Genomic DNA, 18601 nt, shown 5'->3' with positions numbered 1-18601 from the left:
ACCATTTTTCTAAATAAGGAAAATTAAGTTTGGCACATAATAGAACTACGTGTGTAAGAACAGCCTGTAAGCATCATCAGGAGAGTTATTTTGTCTTGTGCAGAGTCATCTTGACTTGGAGCAAATTTCATTTCTTGGGTGTATTTAAGGTAAAGTAACTTTAGAAATAGGCCTGTAATTATCAGGCTTTTCATGGAAACAGTGTCTTTTGACAGTTCAAGTTGAATCACTGGAGTGACCCACAACTGAGATTGGCTTGCAATGTTTATTTTCCTCTTTGCTTATTTTGGTTTCTACATTTTGTAAAAATAATTAGTTCAAAAAATTTGACTGTAAATGTGTTTGACATTCTTTCTGGCCGCATGGGGCACACCGTATGATCTTCTAAGTTACTTGTTCTGCCTAGATGTAATTTATATTTTGTTAAAAAAAAAAAAAAATCAACTTGCATAGTGTTCAGCAACAAAATTAATACTTTTATTGTATTTTTTTTATGCCAAATTTTTTATGACTGCATTTGAATTTAAAATTAGGTCTATCATTTCTTCTTGCTTTTTACAAGTAACAGTATTATTCTGAATGGTACAGTGCTTTTAATAGCAGAAGCCATTAGTTATTCTTGTGGAAAAAAACTATGTAGCATGCCATAAATAAGATTCATTTCAAAACTTACAAACAAGCACCCCAGAGTGCTTTATATTTTAAATTTGGTGTCCTCTTTTGGAAGATCTTCTTTCAGATGCTTTTCATTTGGGTCTTATTTTGAGATTCCCTTTCTCTTTAGTTTTCCAAACTTTGTCTAAATAGTTGTAGACATCGATATTGTTATTTCTGAGAATTTGGTTTTTATGAATCTTTGCAATAAATTACATATTTCAGGAAATTAAACTTAGAAAATTGTTACTGAAAAAAAAAATTGAAAGAAGTTATCATTTGTGGTTGATTGATAGAAAATTATGAGGACCAGCCCTTAGAAAATTCAGGTTGTTTAAAGTTGCTATGATTTTCGCGAGCTTTGGTCACTCACAGAAAAAGTGTCTGGCTTTTGTGTTATTAACATGATTTTTTTTTTAAAGGTGGCTTTTGTTTATTTGTCGAGAATTCTAATTGTGTGAAAAGAATGTAAAAGATAACCACTCTAGAATTATTTATAATGATAAGCACTGATGTAAATATTGAAATTTTAGAATTTAAGGATCCGATAAGAACTGAGTTCAATACTTTTATCTACCAGTTCTACATAATATTATGGATCTTTGAACATGCTGTGTGTAGTCAGTATTATTAGGGCCTTCTCACTAGTCCAAAATGTATAATGCAGTGTGTTCAAACTCGTATTCTCTGTTTCCAGAAGACAAAACAGTGAGATGGCCCTTAAAAATGTCTTTTGTAACAAAATGGATGTTCTCAAATTGATTTGTGGCAAGCCATCTGCTTACGCTCATCCTTTCTGTAACTGCCAGATTGTGTACATTGAAAAATGTAATGCATTTGAATCAGTTGTTAATATCTGTCAAATTCTGTAACTGCTGTAAGAGGTTTTTATGTGTAGGAATGCAGCTGTGAACTGAGAACTGGTATTTGTTAAAAAGGTTAACCACTTCAATAAGCAGTCTCTGTTTAAATATAGATGACAGTATGTGTCTTAAGTTTTAAAATTCCTGTGTTGCTGTATGTCAGTCTACACATGTAATGTCGATTAAATGAAGCCTTCATAATTAAGAAAAGTAGAAAGTTAACTGTGTGTACACTAGAAAAAAATAGCAACTGAAGTCTAGCTTAGTGTGTTTATTACCTAGAAAGCTTTTCTAAAGGCAGAGCCCACTGTCGTTTCCCATGGGTGTGCCCTGTCTCTATGGCCCATAGGAACATACGAGCCCTATAGAAACTTTTCCTCTAAGGAAGCATTTACAGGGTTCCTCTTATGTCCAGTAAGATCTGAGTTTGGATTGCAGCCCTGACCTTGGCTGGGATACTTTTAGATCTGCTTACTTAAAAGATGCACTGCTATACACAACATAGGATATAATTTGGTAACTAGGAGTTTGGAGAAGGGAATAAGAATTAGTCAAATAAATGTAAATGCCTTCGTTAACAACAGATTCATGAATATGTCTGTCTCTCAAAATGATATGTCCTCTATCGTTATTATAAAGTGTAAATTAGTAAATAAAATTCTGATGTTTCAGAAAACTGAACCATTCATCAGTTCAACTGTTCAAAATATTGAAAACATTATTCTAAAATTACTACTTAACCTGTAACATTTTGGGATACCTTTTTGCTTGCCTTTGACACAATCTATCTTTGTAGATACAAAGGTAAATTCAGTATCTCTTCCAGACTATTCTTCTGTTGGTTTACACAAAAATATAAATTGATGAAAGCAGAAGGTGTTTTAAGAATTATTATAAATTGATACAAAATTAATCTGAATCATTGACAAAAGTGGAAATACAAAGAAGATGATTTCCGACTCTGTATACACTGTGTAGTCAGGTGTTTTAAATAACACCTATTTAAACTTTAGAAGTGGGGGGAAGTATAAATTTAGTATAAATTAGTATACATTTCTGCACCTTGTTAGAAAAAAAGCCTGCTGAAAAAAAAAAGGCAAGGAATTCTTCAGTTTCTGTGTTCATAACTTCAGCTGTAAAGCATCCATCTCTGTTAACATGTACGTAACTCTGACTTTTAGTCTGAATTTATGAATACAGGCTACATGGTAAATTGCTATTTCTGTAGAGTAGATGAGCCAAATATTTTTTCAAGATCAGAAATAATTAACATGAAAATATTAAGAAATAAACTTAGTATTTTAAGAACTTTTAAGATTTTAGTACTTTCTAAGTATTTACTTTATCCAAGAGATTAGTTAGTAAATTAAAATAATGCAATGAAAATAACTTCTGCAAAGTTCTTTCACAGTTTTATGTCAAAATAGTCAAATTTTCCATCTATGTTGTGCATGCTATGTGTGCCCAGTAATAATATCCTTTACGTATATGGCTCAGCTGGAGGAAAAACTAAATGTTGTATATTTAAAGATTTTTGTTGGTTTTCAATTCATCTTAACCATGAATGATCCTGATCTGTTTAAAATTGCCCAGTATGACAATTAAAATAATTTCAGAATTCAGAAGTTACAGTATTGTAGGAAAATGTACCTACCCTCTAGCTATGTTTTTATTCTGTTTACTTTGATGTCAAGTTTCATTAGTGTTTTTTGGTATATAAACAAGGTCAGCCTGAGGTCAAGCATAGCTAAAAACTCTGATTTGAGCAAGTAGAGCTACGATACTGGACCTACTCTTATGATTTTTTTCTTTTTTTTTTTTTTTTAATTAAAAAACCAAATCAAATAAGTGTGCAGTCCGGATCTTACAACTATTTCAGGAAATTGCATCTGTATGTTCCGTATTTTAAGGTTTGTGCTAAAAAATCAGATCTGGCCTTAGTTTGATGTGCTATTTAGTAGCGTACAGTATTACATCTCCTGTATGGGATTGTATTTCTTACTCTTTTTACTAAAATATTTGTTTAAATTCATTCTATTTAATTCAATAAAAAATCAGACGTCTCATTTATGATATTTGCAAAGGAAATAGAGGGAAAAATACCTTTTTTGTTTATATTTTCTTCTGTAATTCAAAAGCTCTTCAAAGTGACTATCTCTTTAAATTTGATTTCATATTTCAGCTGAAGTGGTTCCTTTCTAGTCCATTTGAAATTTCAAGTGGAAGTTATTGTATCTTGTTCCCCCAGCACAAGAGGGATGTATACCTGCTCAAGTGTGTCCAGAGGAGGGCCATGAGGGTGCTCATGGCTGTGGGAGTTGGACTTGTTCAGCCTGGAGAAGAGAAGGCTTTGGGGAGACCTTAGAGCAGTCTTTCAATACCTAAAGGGGGCCTACAAGGAATCTGGAGAGGGACTTTTTTTCAAGCGCATATAGTGACAGGACAATAGGGAATGGCTTTAAACTGCAAGGGGGTAGATCTAGATTAGACATTGGGAAAAAATTCTTTACTATGAGGTGAGGCACTGACACAGGTTGCCCAGAGAAGTTGTGGCTGCCCCATTCCTGAAAGTGGTTAAAACCAGGTTGGATGGATCTTTGCGCAACCAGCTCTAGAGAAAGGTGTCCTTGCCTGTGGCAGGGATTAGAACTGCATGATCTTTAAAGTCCCTTTCAACCCAAACCATTCTATGATCTTGTGCCTTATAACAGCAAAGTATACTTTGGTCCTACTGTATATATAATCTCTATTAGCTAAACTACTTCCCAGTACCCAAATTCTAGAACAATAACCTGATTGGTACACTAAAACAAATCACTTTTTTATATGAATCTTGTAACTTTTATGAGAAACTTATAACTGGTGAAATCACTGCATCTTTCAGCCACTTGAGTTGTGAATTTTTGTAATAAACTTACAAGGCATCTGAGCAGTCCCTATGGACTAACTCTGGATACACAGTAATGTGTGGATTTTTCTGTCCTTATTAGCTTAGAAAATCCAGGATGGGTGTAGGAGATATGTAAAAGAAGCTTTAGAATCCAATTTTGAGCACTTGCCATGTAAGTTTCATCCATGCCTTTTAATTATTGTGGATATTCTTTGCTAAAGCAACAGTGCTTACTGTCTTTTCAAGAGGAGGGGAAGTTGCAACCTGTATAATCTAGAATGCTTTTACTCGCATATTGAAGTGTTGACTAGTACTTAGAAGAGGTTTTGCTCCTGCATTATCAGAGACTAAAGTAACTTAGCTGAGAGAATTAAAAGTAGAAACTGGGAAAATTTTTGGTGCAAGAGAATTGTAGGCTTATTTAACACTCGGCGGTAAAGCTAAAATGTTGCTGTTGGTTCCTTTTCATGGAATACCAGTATAAGCAGATGCATTCAAACTTGCCAGTTCTTACGGTAAATTTGGAGGTTGTTTTGTTCTATTCTATTCCTGAAGTATCTTGTGACACTAATTTTGAACTACTTATCATAACTTGAGATAACTATAATAATGAATGGTTAAGAACAATTACTTTAATGAGCTGTTGTAATCAAATTTTAGTTTATCAATCATGTAAATCCAGTCTGATGTAAGAACAACTTGAAGGGTTTTTTAGTTATTTGTCAAGATAATATTTTCTGTTGTTGTTTTTAGAACATTCCTGATGTAGATGATGAAGGATACAGCATTAAACCAGAAGCAACCCACGATATCCTTTTTACTATTATTGTGCTAAGTTATTTGTTGTTATTGCAATTTTTTGGAGACAGGAAACACTGACTAAAGTATTAAGTAAAGGAAGATGAATGACACTTACGCTTATGTTCCAACATAAGAAATTTTCATAGCTTTTTCAAAATGTGCAGAATTTCAGTTTTCTTAGATTTTGTATATATGCAGATGTTAAATATTAGATCAGCTGCCTTGAGAACTTTTAAGAGAATGGCTTTTGTATGATAGTAGAAAAAAAAAACTGAACAAAAGCTTTAATGTGAAAATCTTTCTCCCTGAAAAGTTCTGTGACAGTTTATAAAGTAAAGATTGTAAACTTTTTTTAAGTAGAGTGGTTATCTGTTCTATACCTGCACCTTCCCACTTCTTTATAGCACCATTAAAAAGACTGGGAGCTCCAGCAGTCAACAAATAAAATTTCTTTTCCTTAATAAAGTAATTACACCTCATGCTGTTTCTAATTGGTGCTTCTAGCTTTTACTGTGTTTTTATTAATGGCTTTGATATGCTGAATAGATTTTTCTAACGAGTTATTATTTATGGAGGCTCATGATTCTTCTTTGCTCTTCCTTCGAAGGAAAAAATTCTTCATGTTCTTCTTTTTTCCTCCCATCAGAAACAGAGAGAAGCCCTACCTAAGAGCTGGGAATAATTTCTGTAGATCTAAGCAAGCCTAATATATCAGTAAGATAGCTCATCTTTGAAAATCTGTTCACTGAATTCTGTGGGTACTGCAAATAAAAGGTAAACTTACGCTTTCCAATTACCATAAATTTTGAAAACTTTTAAGCAGTAAACAGCACCTTAAAGTGAACAAGTCCATCATCGTAGCTTCTCTGTTTTCATCAGCTTTGTAGAATATGCATCTATTGCCCCAGTAAAGATACCTGCACCAATAAAAGCAGCTCCTTTTTACAAAATTGATATAAAAGTGACAGAGAAAATGAACAAGAGCCAGCTGCAGTGTGCTCTTGCAGCCCAGGAAGCCAACCGGGCTGCATCAAAAGGAGCGTGACCAGCAGGTCGAAGGAGGTGATCCTGCCCCTTTACTCTGCTCTTGTGAGACCTCACTTGGAGTATTGTGTGCAGTTCTGGTGTCCTCAACATAAAAAGGACATGGAACTGTTGGAACAAGTCCAGAGAAGGGCCACGAGGATGATCAGGGGACTGGAGCACCTCCTGTATGAAGACAGGCTGAGGAAGTTGGGGCTGTTCAGCCTGGAGAAAAGAAGGCTGCGTGGAGACCTCATAGCAGCCTTCCAGAATCTGAAGGGAGCCTATAGGGATGCTGGGGTGGGACTCTTCATCAGGGACTGTAGTGATAGGACAAGGGGTAATGGGTTAGAACTTAAAACAGGGGAAGTTTGGATTGGATATAAGGAGGAAATTCTTTCCTGTTAGGGTGTTGAGGCACTGGAATAGGTTGCCAAGGGGTGTTGTGAGTGCTCCATCCCTGGCAGTGTTCAAGACCAGGTTGGACGAAGCCTTGGGTGATATGATTTAGCGTAAGGTATCCCTGCCCATGGCAGGGGGGTTGGAACTTGGTGATCTTAAGGTCCTTTCCAACCCTAACTATTCTACGATTCTATGACTTTTATCTGGTTCTGAGAGGGGCATTATTTCATGCTTTGCATATATTTAGGAGAGGGAGAGAGGAGTGAATAAAATTCATGCTTTGTAAGTTATTGATCTGGGCATCCTTTTCTACATTATGCTTCCTGTTGTGAAACAGTAGGAAAAGAGATACACTCAGTGAAAAAGCTTAGTGATTTGCAATCCCTGTCAGCCAGGTAGTTCAGCTTCTGAAAATCTTTACCAGATTCAGGAATTCATCAATTCTCTTCCTCTTTTTTTCCCTCAGCTTCCAAGAGTGAATATTTGTTCTATTGTTTGGAATTCTTCAGATGGTTTATTGGAGGAAATTATTTAACCATAATGGAAGTTAGTCTTAATAAGTCCAGTCTTAAGTGTTGGAAGAGCATTTTACAAGAGCTGTCTGGTTCATAGGAAATAAATCTTGAAACTTGGTGATAATTTCCAAGACCAGAAATGTTTTGATGAAATGAAAAGTGACTTGTCTTTGAAGCTTACTTTTCTAGGTATGATCCATTTTGGGAGACAGATAAGCTGTAAGATGAAGACATTTGACTTCAGGGTTTCTTTCAGCTGAAATGGATTTGGAATGTCTTTAGGGTTCAGGTTTAATTTTTGTCAGGCAATAGTTTGAAGATATTTAATACAAATGGCTGGTATATTTCCAAGTGAAAATAGCAGAAGCAAGTTTTGGAATGTGTGTGCTTCTCCTAGGTGATACAAAACTTTTAAGTAAAGGAAAATTTTCAAATTCTTTTTTGTCAAAACAGCTGTATCTTTTAAGACTCAGCATAGGTCTTTCAGAGCTTTTCTTCAGTGCTGCTCTTGTGCATATAAAGAACTAATGCTAAATTCATCTGCATATTTTGATTGAGGGCTGAGTTATCTTCAGTTCTTTTTTTTTTTTTTTTTTTCAAAGATGATAGTTTTAAGGAACTGACATTCAGTTTGCTGTGCAGCCTTCTGTGTAACTTGCATCCTTTCTTGCAGAAATTTTAGTGTCAGTTGACAGAAGAGGCAAGTAATGCTGGCTGCCATTTCCTCTGTTGTTAATGCTTTGTACAGTTACTGTGGGCATTTCACTGCTAACTGAAAAGGCTAGGACTTTCCTTCACATGGTTTAAAAGGATTATTGCATTTTTAGTATGTGTGTTAGAGTCCCTGGTTTTGTCTTAAAAGTAATAAATTTAACATGAAGAACCGTTGCTACTGTAGTATCTTTAATTTATACTGATGCCTTAAAATATGCTGATAATTCAGTTTTGAACATAGTTACCTTTTAGAACAGAATACCATTATGAAGATGAATGAAAATTTTAACTCTTGAGTTACGAATTTTGGACATTGGGTGTATTTGAAGTGTCTGTATAACCACAGAAAGAGGTTAGGCAGCATTATTTATCTGGGGTGTTGACATAATATGAGCATTTTGTTGAGTGTAATTATGAAGTGGATTAAGCAGATGAACTTGAAGTATTTCTACCTTAACTGAGAAAAACATTCCAAAGAGAACCATTTCTATTCAAGCAGTGATTCTGATTCTGAAGATGATGAACCCAGAAGGTTCCATGTAGAAATAAAACCTGTCCAGCCAAATAATAGCTCTCAATATACTGTGCCTTCTTTGGATGAATTAAAAGTATCTATAGGGAACATCACTCTTTCTCCAGCAATATCTGTAAGTGGCTTTGTTCCTGGTATTTTTAATGTGCAGAACAGTGGTAAAGAGTCTGTACTATAAACGTATGTCTTACTGTTCAAAATTTATTCTAGGTTAAAGTTCAGTGATTCTGTTTTTTCTTGTGTACTAGGTCATCTTTGGTACACTTTATTGCAGTGTAACATTGAGTAATTCTCCCTTCTCAGATTTTAACTTTCCTTTGAGTCTTGGGTGTGCTCAGTCCTTGTCTTTCTGCTGTTGCCACCCCAAGACATTTGACTACATTGTGGAGTTAGCTGAGCATACTTTTAACATAGTCTACTTATTAGTATTCAGTAATATACAGAACTTTAAAACAGAACATATAATAGAGATACATGTAACATTTACAGTGCAGTTTTATTGATGTATTCTGCCAGTCCACAGAATGATTACCCTTTATATCATGAGATGGTATTACAAATAGATAGTAGTAAAGTATGGTAGTGCAATGTTCAGATCAAGGTAAGAATGGTTCTGATATTAAGAAAATATTGTGCATAATATATATAAATAATAATGATTTTTTTTTTTCCTCACATTTTGAAAGCAGAGACACAGTCCTGTAAGTACAGTATGGCTCTTTATTCACGTTTTTTAGATTAAACCCAAGTAGGTGTAATATGTGAGGGGAGTCACTGGGAGAACCTTAGGAATGTTTCTTTTCATATATACCATGTGATATATAAGCTGTTTAATTTTACTGTCCCAGCCTGTAAAGGGATTTAGTAATGCAGCTCCCCAGTGTTAATTCCTGGCTTGCCTTACTGGTGTGGCAGGTGTGCACTGGTTGCTCTGTCTTGACTTATGTTCTGGTCCTCTGCAAGCTGAGAATGTTTTGCCTGGCACTGAAAGCAAAGTGTCTCATAGAAAGTTAGTGGAAATAAGAACCCTGGGACAATAGACTATTCCTAATTTATTTTTTCCTGTTTCAGGCACAAATGAATCAAAATTTATCCAGTAAGTATGAATCTTTAACTTTTAGTCTATTTATGTTAGTTTTTTAACATAACATCAAAATAGGTTTTTTAATTGTTGAAGAAATAAACTTCTTAAATATCTATGTATTAAATAAAAAGAAGTCTCTTGTCAGTTCTAGATACCTGTTCTTTTCCAATATACTTGGGTGTTCCCTATTCTGATAAACAGATGAGTTTGGCTGTGACAGTGATAGGGAACATATCCAAGAGCCAAAGGGAGGACTCTGTGGAAAAGGCTACTGTGGAAGTTCTTAAAACCCTTCTACCTACTCAAGTTTAGTATGATCCAAAAACTAGCAAAGCACACTCTCTCTGTTTTATAGTCAAACACATAAAAGGTGGCTCTGGAGACAGAGGACAGAGCCTTAGTCTCTATGCTGTAGGGTTTCTTCCAGTGGGAAATCGGGCCAGATTTGCTGAAGAATTATTGAAGTAAGCGGTATAATTCAAGAAAGACATTTCAAGTGAAAAACACTTCCTCCAGAAATGCATTGCTTTGTGTAGTCCTCTCTTATTGGAATGTATTTCAGGACTACCTGAATTTATATTATGAAAAAAAAAACGCATTTTCTCTTTGTCACTTTAATAATTCATAATTAGTTTTGAACTGCAACTGTTAATTATAGAATTAACTAGGTTGTAAAAGACATTTAAGATCAAGTCCAACTGTTACACCAGGACTGCCAAGTCCACAACTAAGCCATGTCACTGAGGGCATCTACACTGGTTTTGAACATTTCCAGAGATTCCACCACTTCCTTGGGAGGCCTGTTCCAATGCCTTACCACCCTTCCAGTGAAGAAGTCTTTTTAATGGTTATATTCTCTATCTTCTTACCATGAAACTGTTTGTTTTAGATTGTCACAGCTTTGGCAATAATACTGTGTCTTTTGTTTAGGTGAAGAATTAACAAAATCAAAGCTTTCTGCTCCAACTAATGAGTAAGTTCAAATTTAAAATTCTGTCAGAAAGTTTCATGAGAATTTGGTCTTATTTTGATATAATACTCAGAAATTCATTGGAAATATCCTCTGACTGCTGTTTTAATTCAGGCATCTGTTGCATCAGAAGGAGTAAATTATGTAACAGTGGAGGTTTCTATTAATTTGTTTCTCCTTTCTAATGTACTTGCTTCATTGTCATCCGTCTGAATTGTTACTTATAATGACATGATTGCAAAATACTGGGTTTTATTAAAATCTCAAGTTTTAAATAAGACAGCTTTAGTTTTTATCCTATAGTATTCCATGGTAAAGTGTTTAAGATTACAAGCCCCATATTTGGACAGGTCTGTATACATTGTTTGTAAATGTATATACAGAAATACTTGAATGTCTCTTTAAAAATTATAATCCCTTAACTGACATTATTAAGTACATCCACACACAAAATTGCATCAAGGTGTCAGTTCAGTTAGTCTCCTTATCAGTTCCTCGACCTGCTGTAAGTACGTCTTATTTTTATATGCAAAGACTAACTGATGATGAAGAATTTATCACATTTATCATGTTTATTATATTATCAAACTACTAGCAAAGTTGTATTTGATATTTATTAATATCTACATCTTTCATTTATATTCCAATTGTAACTCCTAATATAGAAAGATGAACAGTGACCTCCTGGCATGGGACCCACTTTTCAGCAGTTCTCTTGAATCTTCCTCTTCAGCTTCCTTGGCATCCTCATCCTCCTCAGGTAAAATGTTTTATAGTAGAAAACATTTTGTCTATATACATCAAGGTGTTCTGTTGTTGCTTTTTTAGTTATTGCAAGGGGACATGCTTAGACTATTGACAGAATTTTGTAAAGCAGTATACTTTTATTTTCAGTCTACCTTCTGTGTGTCTGTTTTCCAGCCTTTCCTGTCTTAATGTAGAGACTCCTCCCACATGCCTGAGGAAGGAATTGTTCACTGTTTCTTTTGTTTATATACCAAAAATTATAATAGACCTCCCTTTGTTCACAGTCATGACTTTCTAGCTGTTTTCCTCTATACATGTATCAATAGGGGAATTCTGCAAAACTGAAGTTAATTCTTCTCAGCCTTAGTAATGTCCTTTTAGCAGCAAACAGTATTGCTGTGTAACCCTTCAGATTTTAAGTAGAACTTACTCGTTCATTATAAATTTATGTTCCTTTAAATTTTTATTTTTAACAAATCTAGCTTTTGAAAATCATCAGATTTAGGTAACCAGTCATTTCCAATCTGTAGCATATTTAAGGATAAATTATACAGAAATATGTATTACTTGAATATACTGAAAAGAAGTGGTTCTTTCCCAAAAGCTGTTTTGCTAGCTTTTGGTCTCATGTTAAGAGTCTGCAGAACAAGGCCAATGACACAATTTGGCCTTGTGTCTTTGGCCAAATTGTGGTTGTTACTGTATCCAGTTGTTCGTGGCCGGAAATTCAAAGCAGGAAAAAATTAGGAGATGCTGGTACAGTCCTTCCTCTACACAGTTCTGCTGCCTTCCTATCAGCAGAACTGTGGAGAAAGTGGTCTCTAGTTTATGAGTAATGACAGATAATTGGGATCTGTAACACTCTCTGAAGCCACATCTTGGGGAGTCACCTACCCAAGCCATCATATGTGAAAAAGGCTTATGCACAGACCCCTACATTTAATTGAAATTGGTGGAATATATCCTGTGAGAAAGCTGGTATCAGGCATCTGTGCTTTGGGAAACTTTATCTGCTCAATAATTATTTAAAGGATTGTTGTTCTAGGAGTTAACTAAGATATTTACACTTGTGAAATGATCCATGGAGTTAAGTAGAAAGTAAGTGTCCAAACGTATAACAAATTACTAATATGTTCTGGGGGGGGAAAAATACTGGATTGATGTAGTTTATATTGTTGTTTAAATCAAGTTCTGATGCTCACTAACCTGCACCTTATTTCTAAAAAATTGAAGAAATGCTTTGATCTGATTGTATTTTCTAGAAATCAGTGTTTTATCTTCAACTTGAAGGTTAATATAGATAAATTGATGCTTTAAGCTTTGAAAAATCTCCATCAAAATTTTAAATTACATGAATTAGTTGTTCTGTATACAGCCTATCTGTGTATCCCGGTGTAGCATGTCCCACAGATTACTGTTCTCTTTTTACTGTTGAAACATTTCTTTAGCTATTCTTTTGTAACTCTGTGTTAATCATTGAACACTTAAACTGCCCCATGGTATTTGAGCAGACAGTGGTTTATGCAGCACAGAAGTAAACTTTGGTCATCCATGAATAGTCCTGCTTTATTAGAAGTTTAAGCTAACTTTGTTATCTTGAACAAACAAAACAGACATTTTTTTAGCCAGCTATTGATATGCTAAGATTGGTTCTTTTTATTTATCTTCCTCATTTTCATCCATATGTATTTTTAAAATAGTTTTGAACATTTTCACATTGGTTTTGGAATAGGTTTTTTAGTAGTACTTTAAAGCCCTTGAGTAATATTTAAAATATTTATTAGAAGAGGAAAGCCGTGTTTATGTTGGCTTAGATTATGCACTTGTTCATAGCAAAAGGGCCACTGTAAAGAGGACACCTATACTTTTTATCTGAACTTTTAAACATGTTGCTGTTTTTTGATTCTGTATGTCACTCTGCCATTGCTCCTAGCTTTGCCAATCTGCAAGATGTTGAGAACTGACTAACCTTTGCTTTTTATGCTTCTTTTGTCATCTACTGCAACAGGCAACAGCCAAATGCAGGGAATACTTGTGGAAAACTCCTGTTTTCCAACAGCCTGAAGACTATAGGATGAGAGAGGAAATAAACTGGTGTGGATCATGCCTTATACATATAGTAACTCACTAGATACAGGTTGATACAGATAGAATATCAAACAGGATCTCATGACTGCATTGTCTGCACTCATTCACTGGACAGCCATTTATGTTGGGCCTTCACATTACAAATATTAAGGGTAAGAAGATAACATTTTGAAGGAACAGGATAGAATAGTTTTGATTAAATAACTTTGAAATAAATGAAAAGAAGAAAGCTAGAGTAGGACGCCAGAACAAAAACACAAAGATGAGTGGAAGTTAAAGCATGACAGGGATGAAGTTGGAGGAATAAGGAAAGTAGGGCCTTAAGTGCAGAGAAACACATATTACTTTTTGGCTCACTTAAAAAACGGGAAGTGACGTGGTTGGCAGTATGAATGAAGTACATGTGGTATGTGGCTGGGGTTTTTTTCTTTTATTTCTTAAGTGGGATTTTTAGCCTAGTAGAGCAGTTATTTTTCATGCTGGCTAGTCTCATGCAGTGGATGTTGAATACTTTTTTGAATATTGACATTTTTTATCTTTTCAATGTTGGTCCTAGTTTCAATTCTTCCCTTTTCCTTCAGCTACACTAAGAGAGCACAATAGGAGCTCCTCCTCATCTACCACTGATTTGCCTGGGTGTAGAGTATGTCAGTCTTTGCTTGGACACCAGACAGATTCTGGGTCTGCAACCCCATCCTCACCAGACTTTAGCATTGGCATTTTGTGCAAATCTGGTGTTACAGCAGCGCCATCAGAGAGTACCAGTACTTCATGGTCTCAGAGTCAGTGGATTTCCTTTGCTGATGAACTTCTTACAATTAGACATACAAATGCAGACAAGAAGGAACCCCAAAGATTGCATTTTAAAACTGAAAGTGCCTGCGTTGCCTCTTCTGCTTTGCTTGGGACTTCTTCCAACAGCTGTGCTTCTGAGGATCAAAGTGACCTTTTCAATAATGCTCTATGCCGTGAACAATTATTCATTGAAGAAACTGTCACTGCTGCTGAAATTTCTTCCACATCATCTTCAGCACTACTGGACTGTAGTTTAGTGTCTTCTTGTGGTCATACAAATAAGGGTATGGCAAGCATGCATCGTGTACTGCTCTTTGCTAATAACTGACTCCAGAAAGCAAGCTTTGGACTCATTTTTCTTTTTGTTATTATTGTTAACCTGACGTTAAAATTAACTCATCTTCTTACTTAGAATGTACTAAACTGCTTGTTAGCACCAGCATCTGTGATAGTTAGAACAATGAAGTAAATATTCAGCTTGAGATAAGAAGATTTCAAATTATTCAATTAAAGGCATTGCTTTCTCTTAACTATGCAGAGCTTTACTTTTCTAGAAATAGGAATGTATTTTTGTGGGATGTCAGACAGCAGATCTCAAAGATTAAGTGATTGATTTTGCAAAAACAATTCCATTCTTAAGTAGCTTTGTATAGATTAGATTTCAGATTAAATAAATTGAATTTAAAACTGTTCCTTTTTAACACCCCGTATTTTGAAGTGTGGATGGTATCATGGTAATGCTACATACTAAGAGGGCAAAGGAAAAGCGCATATGGGCAAGTGTGCCATGACTCACTGAATACACCTGTAGTAATGCAGCAGACTGCTTAGTGTTTAGCATGCACTGTCATCTTGGAGCATAATAAGAATTTTAAAGGAATTATGGGTATTTTAGAAATTACTTATTTTGGGAACATTTGAGTTTGCAACGCTTAAGATGAATGAGATCAGTATTAGCCTAAGTTCTTTCTTCCCAAGTAAGTGATGAAACTCCCATATTTAAATGAAAAACCTCCATATTTAAAGTTGTATTTTAAATATCATTAACTGATTTAATTAAGTGTCATCCAGAATAATCTGAGGAAGATAGTAGAATGTGCTGCAACAGCATAGTTGTACATACATTAACATTTCACTCTATTTTGAAGTTAATTTTACATCTGGCATATTTATTGGATGGCATCTAACATTTTGAAATATAATTCTATTCAGAAAAGTGACTTTGTAAAAGTGGCATCTTTGTACTGCTGCCACCATCTGTGAGTTGTTTCTGTTAGGTTTAGAAGAACATGGAACAGCTTCTACTAGAAACATAACTTCCAGTTATTCAATTCAAATGAGTACATATTAATGTTCAGTGTGATCTTTCTAATATTTATTTCCTTAAATTTGCTTTCTTTCAGCAAGGCCCACAACTCCTCTTTCTATAGGCACCATTGTACCCCCTCCAAGGCCAGCTTCAAGACCAAAGCTGTCTACCGGGAAACTTAGTGGGATTAATGAAATAGTATGTATTAATTGGGATTTTTTAACTTTCCATTGTAACTTGATGTCAGAGATACCATTCATTTATGCCGTTACAGTGGAGCTGCTTTGCGGCTAATGTTCAAATATTCAAGCAGATTTTCAGCATTGCCAGACAGGCATGGATATTGTTTGTCATAATAACGTTACTGTAACAAAATAATTCTTAAAAGAACTACAGAGGTCTAAAACATAATTTTTGCATCAGCTGAATGTTTTTAATTGAATAAATCAGTAATTTAATGAAAGGCTAGCATGTGTGTAAAATTGAAGTTCTCAAAATGTTAAATACTGTTGAAGTTATTAACAATGCTCCATTGATTTAGGGATATCCCCAAAGCTTTGGGGAATGAATGGTATTAAATGGATCTTTATCAAGTTATTTGTTGACACAAGTAACCCTGCTGTGACTTCTCCCTACCCTTTGTGTTGGTTGGTAGAGAAGGTAGGTGCAGCAGCTGCCCATCAGGGATAGTGAGAGGTTGCACACTGCTCACTGCCTGCAGTGTGGGTCCACCTGCTGATAAGGAACGTGGCAAAGACTGCAAACAACCAGACAACGTATCACACTAAGCCACACTTAATCTTCTCTGTGGATTCTTTAAGTTTCATTTGACTTCAAGACCAGGCTGGACGAGGGCTTGGGTGATAAGGTTTAGTGTGAGGTGTCCCTGCCCATGGCAGGGGGGTTGGAACTAGATGATCTTAAGGTCCTTTCCAACCCTAACTGTTCTATGATTCTATGACTTACTGACTTGGAAAAAAGTTACCGTGGTTAAGATCCTCTTACTGTCTTTCAAAGTAGCAAGTATTTTCATCATACTCTTGTTATGGGCAAAATTATGGTCTTAAGCTTTGACAAAACTAAGATATTTTTAAACTGTTTTGCATTTCTGTAAAGTCAGAATAGGATTAATTTTGAAATTCTTATTCCAATATAAAACTGTAGTAATTGCTCTTAGACCGAGTACTCTGTTCTTTATGTTGTAATTAAATAGAAGAATTCAGCTACTACTGTTCTACTATGAAGTATGATTCTGCACAAAGCTACATTCTTTTTATATTGCTGTTTTAGAAATTGGCATTATCTGGATACAGGTGGAAGATTGTCAGTTCTTGTCATTATATATAAACTCCTTTTACAATTTCCATAATCTGCATAAAAGTCACATAACCAGCAACAACTGTGATAGAACTAAAATAAAAATAAACAGCCAAAATAGATGCTTCAGGGGTTCCAGTACCTTCTAGATAGGTTAATCCCAAAATAATCATTAATTAGCTTAATACCTTAACAGTTAACCAACTCATAAAAACTTCTATAGATTTAGGATGGAAGGAACATTTTAAGATCTCTAGGCCAGCCTCCTGCGTAAAAAAGGGCTGACTTCAAAATTGCATCATGTTGCTCAGGGACATGCTGAGTTTTGAAAATCTCTGGAAAGGAAAATCTTACAATCTCTTTGGGCAAGCCTGTCCCAGGGTTTAACCATGAGGGTACAAGAAGAAATGTTTTTGCCAAGTTCAGCTGAAATTTCCTTTGCTGTAGCTCTTGCATCTCTGAGAAGAACCTGATGCCGCCTTCTTTGTAAACCCTTTTAGCAAGTGAAAGACTGCTTCTAGATCTCTCCTTAGGCTTCTGTGCTCCAGGCTGAACAAACCCAGGTTCTTCAGCCTATCTCCCTCTCATGTACTTCAGTTCCAGCTATTTTATTTGGCCTCTGCTGGACTCACTTCCAGTTTGTTAGTAGCTCTCCTTCAGCTCTATAAATCCACATTTGCTGCACACATACACAAGGCTGTAGGTTTAGGTTCTGCTACTGTGTTACTGCACAGTTATTGACAGGTTGCTACATAATCAAATGTATTAGATTTAACTACCCAGGCAAAAACTTCATAATGGTAATCTATGAAATAATGGAATTGATTATAATGGGAAATGTGGTTTCTCGGATTTACACAAAATATTAGGGTAGATAAAGCATTAAAGAAGCTATGCTGTGAAACACTGTGAAACTGATTGGGGAATGAAATGAAGACCTCTTCTATTTACAGTCTTTTGTTTCATCACTTTAGAATCACTTTGTGTAATGCTCTTGTAATCTCTTTTCTTCAGCCTAGGCCATTCAGCCCTCCACTGACCTCTAACTCCAGTCCACCTCCTGCAGCTCCCTTGGCACGTGCTGAAAGCATTTCCTCCATATCCTCTTCTGCTTCTCTCAGTGCAGCAAACACACCTACAGTTGGTAAGTTAAATTAACGATTTTAACTTATTTTAGAAATAGCATAATTCTGCCACTAGGTTCCATCTGTTAGGAAAGCCACTCATTGGAGTTAGGTGTTCCGTATGTGAGTCCAGTCCAGGTACTTCAAGCATCCTTGCAATGCCTGCATCTAAATGGCACTGACAGGGGATTTAATTGGATTAGACCATACATCCAATTACGTCATGTTCTTTAAGGAAATATTTTTCAAAATTAATATTCTGAGTTCTTATTTTGTATGCTTATACATTCATTCATCCAGCACAACATGTTATCATATATTTGTTCAGAAGATTATATGTCAGTTATGTAAGTACATAAGAAGATGATTATATAAGTGCAGACATATTTTGGGAACTGAAAAGTTTGAATGAACATAAATGTTTACAAAATTTAGTTATGTTCTTTTGTTGTTGTTATCCTGTAATTGCATTTTCCAAATAATGAAAGTAATGCGTCTTTTTCTTCAAGTTAGTGAAGTATGTAAGCTAAAGAGGTGTTTAGTAAAAGCAAAAAATCCAAAAAAATATGACGATGAAAAGCAAATTAGTTTTCATGTGTTGCCACTAATTTCAGAAGGTTTTCTCATATTTTTAAATGAAAGTCCTTTAGAGTTGATATTTGGGTATAACAAATTAAACGGAAGCTTATTAGGGGATAGTTTTTGTGTGGTCGGTTTTGCTTTTTTAAAGACATTTAACTTGTTTCTGTAGCAGAATTGAAATGTTTTAGTCC

The 18601-nt window shown here is 35.2% G+C and overlaps 1 protein-coding gene across 3 annotated transcripts in view; it reads left to right on the top strand.

The window, feature by feature from the left end:
• FCHO2 (FCH and mu domain containing endocytic adaptor 2) overlaps positions 1-18601 on the top strand; it is an 85521-nt gene that overhangs the window by 50227 nt on the left and 16693 nt on the right. For 2 of the 3 annotated variants that reach the window (XM_062612469.1, XM_062612468.1), the window contains exons 12-18: positions 5161-5217; positions 8333-8521; positions 9466-9490; positions 10409-10451; positions 11114-11208; positions 15482-15585; positions 17719-17848. In XM_062612469.1, the coding sequence (XP_062468453.1) occupies positions 5161-5217; positions 8333-8521; positions 9466-9490; positions 10409-10451; positions 11114-11208; positions 15482-15585; positions 17719-17848 (643 nt within the window). Of the gene's footprint in view, positions 1-5160; positions 5218-8332; positions 8522-9465; positions 9491-10408; positions 10452-11113; positions 11209-13864; positions 14363-15481; positions 15586-17718; positions 17849-18601 lie in introns of all 3 variants that reach the window. The other variant, XM_062612467.1, reaches the window with a different exon arrangement.

The sequence above is a fragment of the Pezoporus occidentalis genome, unplaced genomic scaffold (genome assembly GCF_034315485.1).
Source record: "Pezoporus occidentalis ecotype Australia unplaced genomic scaffold, CSIRO_AGI_Poc_V1 ctg16, whole genome shotgun sequence".
NCBI lineage: Eukaryota > Metazoa > Chordata > Aves > Psittaciformes > Psittacidae > Pezoporus > Pezoporus occidentalis.
Note: the sequence above shows the minus strand (reverse complement) of the source record. Positions and strands in the feature narration are given on the sequence as shown.